Source organism: Lycium barbarum, chromosome 5, assembly GCF_019175385.1.
Source record: "Lycium barbarum isolate Lr01 chromosome 5, ASM1917538v2, whole genome shotgun sequence".
In the NCBI taxonomy this organism is placed as follows: domain Eukaryota; kingdom Viridiplantae; phylum Streptophyta; class Magnoliopsida; order Solanales; family Solanaceae; genus Lycium; species Lycium barbarum.
This window is the reverse complement of record NC_083341.1, coordinates 4,061,717-4,070,066: the sequence shown is the minus strand read 5'-3', so window position 1 is coordinate 4,070,066 and position 8,350 is coordinate 4,061,717. Positions and strand designations below refer to the sequence as shown.

The 8,350-nt window shown below is 34.3% G+C and overlaps 1 protein-coding gene across 3 annotated transcripts; it reads right to left on the bottom strand.

Annotated features, from left to right (window-relative positions):
• Positions 1–370: 370 nt before the first annotated feature.
• Positions 371–7,237, bottom strand: LOC132640197 (chitin-binding lectin 1-like). Of its 3 annotated transcripts, XM_060356681.1 has the most exons (3): positions 7,123–7,165; positions 4,585–4,653; positions 371–1,545 (listed from the first exon to the last, which is right to left on the bottom strand). In XM_060356681.1, exon 3 carries the CDS (start codon positions 1,475–1,477, stop codon positions 647–649), a length of 831 nt encoding a protein of 276 aa, XP_060212664.1. In that variant the 5' UTR covers positions 1,478–1,545; positions 4,585–4,653; positions 7,123–7,165; the 3' UTR covers positions 371–646. The 3 variants fall into 3 exon arrangements, with proteins under 3 accessions (XP_060212664.1, XP_060212665.1, XP_060212666.1); XM_060356682.1 differs by lacking the exon at positions 4,585–4,653 and having other exon boundaries at positions 7,123–7,237; XM_060356683.1 differs by lacking the exons at positions 4,585–4,653; positions 7,123–7,165 and adding an exon at positions 2,682–4,513.
• Between the last annotated feature and the right edge of the window lie 1,113 nt (positions 7,238–8,350).

Genomic DNA, 8,350 nt, shown 5'->3' with positions numbered 1-8,350 from the left:
GGAAAGGACTTGGTAAAAATTAAATAAAGGCTTCTCTAATGCACAACAAAGCATATCTTCCGCAGATTCATACCAAAGTTAAGGGAAAATGATCAATACCGAACTAAAATCTGCCAAAAATGCAACACTCTTAGATTAATATCGTTCACAATGGACACCCTATCAAATACTCAAATGCGTGAGGGAAAGAGGGAACTCACAGCAAGAACAAAGAAATCCTCAAACATGCACAGGGGAATTAAATGAAGGTCCACAAGTTGGGGTTTGAAAGAAGCCATTAAGATTCAACTTTACTAGAATAGTGCTTTTCGTGATCATGATCGAAATAGACAAGGTTAAAATTAATAAATGTATTAACAAAGGGATAATATTCACACAACGAGCAAAATTTTTTTTTTTTTTAGAAATCACACAATATGCACACTTTACAATCGTTGAAAAGGAAAAGCACTTTACAATAGGAGTACTGACAACAGCACAGATTTTACATGAACTACTACTGCTACACTTTTCTGTATTTCCTCTACCCCTTGATAATTTTTTTTTTTTTTGGGTTAAAAACTGGACTTCTACCACATAGTATAACATGAAACATACACACGCGCACACACACAGAGAGCATAGGATTATGCAGCCATTCGCATTCTCATCCCTTAAGACACTTTAATATGAAGGAGGTACACGAGGGTGCAGGTGGTGAGGGTAGTGACTGATGAAAATGGTCAGGTGGCATAAGAGGGGCTGATGGAATAGGACGATTGCCTGAGCGTGGTGGTACCACAGGTGGATCAGGAATGTACCCTCTTGGCTGCGGCCGCGGGCAACTGTAAGAATAGTTGTTTCTGCTATTCGCACAAGAAGAACCAGAACTAGTATAATCACCACCATGACCACCACAACATGACGAAGAAGCAGAACAAAATCCACCACCATGTGGAAGCACTTCTGATTGTGTAACCGGTACATTATGGTAAGAATAGTTGTTTCTATTATTCGCACAACAAGAACAGAAACTAGTATTACCACCATGGCAACCACAGCATGACGAAGAAGCAGAACAAAGTCGACCACCACCACCAGCACCATGTGGAAGCACTTCCGATTGAGTAACCCCGGGGTTATTACTTGTTGATTGTCCTTGGAAAGTTATCTTAGTGGTTTTAGTCACCTCCACAGAATGCAATCCTGAGATATCAGAGAGCTGCTCCAGTTCCGCCATAATGTCCGGATCGTTGAACGGATCATTCCGTCTTAATTGTTCACATGGCCAGAGCTCTGCTTCTCTCCCACACTTTTCAAACTTGCTTAGGATTTCTACAGGGTCTACTTTGCCAGAGATGACAACTTTACTAAGTTTTTGATCAATTTTTACTGAATGAACCCCCTTAAACTTTAGCAGATCTTTTTTCAGTTCCAGTCCACAATCCTTGCAGTGTACTTTCAGCTCGAGAGGAAAGGTGTTGAAAGAATTTGACATTGTTTTTGTGATCTCTATCAGCAAATATGTATAAACCCTCTTGTTTTATTGTTTCTTCAAAAATAATCCTGGGGGAAAGAAAGGCAAGAATAGCTTAGAACAGTATAACCATAACTGAATTATTACCCGATAGATAAATTAAAAAAGAAATTGTCAAACCACTTTCTTAGAATCCTCTATTTAACTTCATATACTCGGCCTTTTTTTCTAAGTGTTAGGCTAAAACGATCCAAAGATACTCTTAACATGATGTGATATTGTCCGCTTTGGGCCAAGCCCGCACGGTTTTCCCCAAAAGGTCCACATCATTAAGAGTATCCAACACCTTACCAGTAGCTCATCTTTCTTTTCAGCTATCAATGCGTTACTTTTTTCGCACACCCAACATTAAGAACATCATATTATGAAGCTTAACATTAAGATATAGAGGACAATCGTTAGGATTGTGCCATGACAGCTCAAATAAATACGGTACTTCATTTTTTATTTTTGGCCAAATACATAGACGACCCTCCTCAGACCCCATGTGGGATTTCACTGGGTATGTTGTTGTACCTAGACGACCCTGAACTTCCAAAGATTTTCATCTAGGTACCTCATCTTCAGGTGGTGTCTATTGAACAGTTCGTGACTTCGTCTTCACACAAACTGTGGCTATTAAGCACATATTTAACAGTTCTAGACCAACCTAGGTGTCTGAATGCTACTCGCTATTGATTTAGCAAACGACACCAACAAAAAATACATGTAGTCCTTAGAAGTGGATTTAGGATTTGAATTTTATGAATTTCTATGAGAACCTCGAGCTGATATACAATAATAACTGCGTTCAAAGTCAGGTATTTATACATATTTAGTGGATCTTTTAATACATATACAGAGTTTAGGCAAAAACTATTGTGTTTCCCTGAACCCCTAAGTTACTCTCTCTAGATTCTACTAGTAACCTCCCCTTCTCCAAAAAGGTCAAGATCTGAGATCTAAGAAAATTATAGTATAAAGCTTAACAAGATAGATCTAGGAGCATCTGGCTTGTGCAATAACTGGCGAAATCAATATCTTCTTTATTTTCCTTCAAGTATTTACCGCAACAAAATCAACAAGTCATTCTTCTCTCAATCTTTTTTACATATATGGTGAGAAAAATTCTCAGTACAGAAGAGTAAACAGATAGATCAATAGAAAAAACCGCAACTATAAGTACCAGTCCCTCTGTCCCGATTTATGTGGCACACTTTCTTTTTTGGTTTGTCCCAAAAATAATGTCACCTTCCTATATCAAGAAGCAATTTAAACTTCATGAGATAATTTACAGCCACACAAATATCTAAGAATTATTTTGGTCCACAAATTAAGTCGTCCTTTCTATCTTAAACTCCATGTCAAGTCAAATGGTGCCACATAAATTGGTACGGAGGAGCACTATATAGTAAGTACTAACACATGAGATTTATAGTTATAAATAACACAATACTATAAAATAAACATAAACTGGAAATTGGCTCGTCATGTATTTCCGATGAGAAGTCCGCCGGAAACATTTTTCCGGCGAGCCAATTTCCGACCGATCATATAGATTTTTGCCCTCAGATTCTTCTACCAGTTTGTGGGAATACACTGGGTATGTCGTTGTTGTATATTCTTCTACCGGTTGTTATTTTCTACATTAAAGCGAGATCTAACGATAGTATAGATCAAAACAGATGAAAACACAACACAACGAGATCTGGTCTTGACACAACAAATTTTGCAGGTGCTATTCTTCTACTCAAAAGTAGACCTCATAATTAACAGATCAAACTCCTCGTAATTAAATTAAAAGGGAGCTAAGTTCGAAGGGCTTACCAGAGATGCTTGAATCGATCAATATATACCAAGGAAGCTATTAGGATGAAAGAGAAGAGAAATAGTACGGAGGGCTCTTTATATATACTTTCTTAGTAGAGACAGTGACGTAGACATATCCGGTCACTGCTGATAATCATTACGAGAGGAAATGACAAAAATGGTCCTGCACAATGATCGGCTCTTCGAAGACGTCCGGTTAAGTTGAAAGTTGAAAGTGCAGGGGCTACACCCGTCTAGTAGAACTAATACATGGGCATGGGCATTGTAGATGATGTACAAGTTTAAAGTTAATTTCATTCTTTTTGGGACGGACTAAAAAGGAAAGTGTATCATATAAATGACATAGGGAGTACTTCATTTTATTTTTCAACCAAATAAATAGACGGCCCTGAACTTCCAAACACATTCACTTAGGTACCTCATATTGGCATGGCGTCTATTGAATAGTTGGTGTTGCACAAAATTTGCCTATTAAGCACATATTAAACAGTTCTAAACCAACCTAGCTAGGCGGCTGAACGCTACTTGTCATTAACTTAGCAAACCACACCAATAAAAAATACATATATCCCTCAAAGGCAGATCAAAGATTTAAAGTTTATGGGTCCCTTCAGCAATTTTGAGTTAATATACAGTAATAACTGAATTAAAAGTTAGTGGATTTTTCAAATACATATACAGAGTTTATACATATATACAGTATTTCTGTAAACCCTTAAGATACACTCTCTAGCTTCTACTGGTAACCCCCTTCCCCCAAAAAAGGGTCAATATCTGAGATCTAAGGGTCTGTGTGGACATGATTTCAAATCAGTAGTTTGAAATCAGGTTGATTTGAAGTTAAAAAAATTTATTTGGACAAGCCATTTGGATTTTTATGTTGTAATTTTTTTTTAATTGCATGAATACTCCACAACTTGTGAAAACTATCAAAACTTCCCCAACTCTTATACAACTCTTATCCTTCTATCAGAAAATAACAATTCATTAATTTCTCATAGAGGATCACTAATAACCATCAGTAGAGGAGATCCGTATACCAAACACAATAGTAGAATTTTTTCGTCCTCATATACTTCTACGAGTTGTTATTTTCTACAATAGAGCGAGATCTAACAACGTAACACATACAATAAAACAGATGAAAACACAACATAATGTAATCAATAAGATCAGCAAATTATAAAAACACTTAACAAATTTTGCAAGTGATATAATACTACTCAATAATTAAAAAGAAGCAAAGCTCGAAAGCTTACCTGAAATTTTTTAATAGATCGATACAGAGTACAGAGGGGAGCTATGAAGATGAAGAGAGTACGCGCGCTCTTGGAATGACAATTTATAGACGTAAAAATCCACAAACAATAATAAAATATTAGTACTTATTATTTAAAAAAAATACAAAAATAATTTAGCTGGTGTGGGGTTAGTCAAGCTCATATATGAGCTGGATCCACACTTACTGGAAAGACCCCACAATAATAATTTATTAAAAAACAAGAAAAACAAAAGAAATATTTTTAAAATATCATAATATAAAATTGGTGCATTAACTAGACAGATGCGCGTGACTATGCTTCTTTCCCAAAAATAAAATTTTAAAATTAAAATAGAATTCACGCACAAAATATATCACCCTCTAATGCGCGGATTGCCAATCCTATTACACGTGTCATTTTATGAAGGGTTCAGATTTCATTTTATCTGCTAATCCCGAAAACCAATTTTATCCATGGTCATAAGTAGTCATATGGCAGTTGGATTAGGTTTGTTTAGATGCTAATCTTATTACACGTGTCCATGAAGGGTTTAGATTTAATTTATCTGTTAAATCCATAATACGTGACTCGTAACTCATTTAGCATGTGTAGTTCACGACTTGACGAGTGAATTGTGAATGTAGCCAAAACCACCTTTTTTTTTTTTTTTAAGATCAACTAATTTTTATGCCAATTGCCGGTTGTAATCCTTCTAGTAATTTTTAGTTTTCTCTTTCTCTCTTTTTGGGGAAACAAAAATTTTAATTCTTGAGTTATACTTGTATTTTACTTTTGATCTCTATGTAATTTGATTAAAAACTTAACGAAATCGATATTTTACTATTTTGAAAATTGAAAAGCAAAACAAAAGAGAAGGTTGTCAAAGGCCAGGCCACCATTAACAAGCATCAAATAAAAGGTCGCCACTGTCAACTCATCCTTTTCAAATGATACTCGTCATCAAATTGGTACAGAAAGGTTTTTTCCCCACCTCTTTCTAATCATTTCCGATTTTCTAATTTATTATTCTTTCCTGGTAGGCTAGATATGTTGTAGAAATGTTGTTTATCTCAAAAAGAAATATTATATATCTGAAATTACAATTGTAGAACAATTAATCTCACTCCATAAAAGCCATCAATTGGCCATGATTCCTAATTCAACTAATGTTATAATAGTCATTTACTAGTCCATTTGACTAGTTGGATTAATGACTTTAAACACTCAATTGAATAGCCATTAAAATCTCAGACAAAACGTTGTCCTCAGTACAATTGATGACCTATATATAATGTCCTTGACTTCATTTTGAAGTGGCGGTAAAAAATGAGATAATATCTTCAACCATTTTCATATCATGTTCGCATCACATAGTATATATTTCTCTGTATTCTTTTTGTGTGACAAAGATATCTTAAGACACAATATTCCTAATATATTGTAGCGTGCTAAGTTTTCTTTTTTAATCTTTGTTAGATACTGGTTTTTAGTTTTATACTAGAAGAGCTTGTTGAATCATGGGATACACTCATACTAGGTGAAATATTGTTAAGCACAATGTTTTAATTGACATGCCTCAAGTTTGGTGAATTCACTAAAGTGTTCATGATCGAGTATTTCGGTAAGAATTCCAACAAGATCCACCAAAAAAAGTACAAATAAGAATAATTTTAATATGCAAGGATTAAGAAGCTTCAATCTTGAAGCTTCAATCTTTCTTTGCTATTCGACTATTTCAATTAGGCAGAAGCTGATAAATGAATCTAGCTCCCACTGAGCTCTTCTCGTCCCTTAAATATTTCTTCTAAGAATGAAAATAGTGTAAACTTACTTATGAATCTCTCAGTTTTTATTTCTGTTCTCTTTCTTATTTAATTATTTTAAATATCAATTCTGTTAAGTTTTTAACTTCCGTTAGTTTGAGGGATCAAAATCACACATATATATTAATTGAAGGCTAAATATGCTCAGTCAAATTACACAGGGACGAAAAGTGAAGTATAGCTATAACTCAAGGACTAAACACAAACTTTCGATGGGATGTCCGTCGGAAAATGGCTCATCTTTCCGGCGAGCCAATTTCCGACCGACTCCATCAGAAATACACACGTCATGGATTCCCGATCGAAGTCCGTCGCCAAAAATGGCTCTGAAGAGACAATTTCCGACCAATTCCGTCGGAAATTTCAGAAAATAGTTTTTTCTAGTAGTGACACAACAAATTTTGCAGAGTCATATCCTTCTATCAGAAAATAACAATTCATTAATTTCTCATAGAGGATCACTAATAACCATCAGTAGAGGAGATCCGTATACCAAACACAATAGTAGAATTTTTTCGTCCTCATATACTTCTACGAGTTGTTATTTTCTACAATAGAGCGAGATCTAACAACGTAACACATATAACAAAACAGATGAAAACACAACATAATGTAATTAATAAGATCAGCAAATTATAAAAACACTTAACAAAATTTTGCAAGTGATATAATACTACTCAATAATTAAAAAGAAGCAAAGCTCGAAGCTTACCTGAAATTTGTGAATCGATGGATACAGAGGGGAGCTATGAGGATCAAGAGAGAGCGCGCGCGCGCTTGGAATGAAGTTCCACTATTTGCTTACGGGAAATTTATAGTGCAAGTTTTCGACGGTCACTTCTCATTAAGAGAGGAAATGACAAAAATTGTCCTGTGTTTTGGATTCTAGAATGTGCTAAAATTAACACTTTCAGAGCCTGTTTGGATGGGCTTATGTTGGGGTAGTCTAACTTTTTTTTTTTTTGGCCTATAAGTTGTTTGCAGCTTATAAGCTGCTTTAGATAAGCTAAGTCAAATGGGCCCAATTATTTTTTTGAGCTTATTTTAAGCACAAAATGACTATAAGCTGGCCAGCCAAACACTCAAAAAAGCTGAAAAGAACTTATAAGCAACTTATTGGCCAATCCAAACGGGCTCTTAGTCTTGATCAAAAATTTTAGAGGAAAATAACACTCTATGTCTATTTAGATAAAATATTTACCCCAAATGGCCTATAAAAATGGTCCTTTTATACATTATTATACACTTTTATATAAAGTTGATACACTGTCTACAGTAAATGTATAATGTTGTATATTGTGTGTAAAAACACTGCTGCAAAAAAAAGGTTGGCTATGCGGATTTAAATTAAAAATATGTCTACGTGGATGTAGTATTTTGATGGTGGACTGCATATTATTGAGATTATCCCAATGTTTTATTCTCTATGTCCCAATTTATGTAATATGCTTTCCTTTTAAGTCTATATCAATGACATATTTAGAAATAATTTAATTTAAAAATTTTCTTTTTACTCTTAATGAAATGATTTACAATCATACAAATATATATATATATATATACATGACTTGTTTTAGACCATTAGTTTCAAAAGTCTTTATTTCTTTTTTAAATTTCGTGTCTAGTTAAACTATCACATAAATTAGGATAGAGGAGGTAGTAATTTGTGTCGGATAAATTTGACGGAAAATGAGGGGAAAAAAACATATTATACACTAAAAATGATATAGAAAAAAAATAGTAAAAAGTTATACCCTGCTTTAAAAATAAATCAAAATAGCAAAAATTACAAAAGAAAAAATTGTATCTCTAAATGTGAGCTACCATTAAATTTTTTATAGTTCTTGTCAAATGTAGCGGAACATAGTTTGAAAAATATTTGATCGACTAAGAGTGAGGGAAACGCAAAAGACCATAAACCGAATCAATACATACTTAAG

Bases quoted from the DNA above. Each gene is read 5' to 3' on its own strand.
- LOC132640197 (XM_060356682.1), bottom strand. From the start codon at position 1,477: ATGTCAAATTCTTTCAACACCTTTCCTCTCGAGCTGAAAGTACACTGC.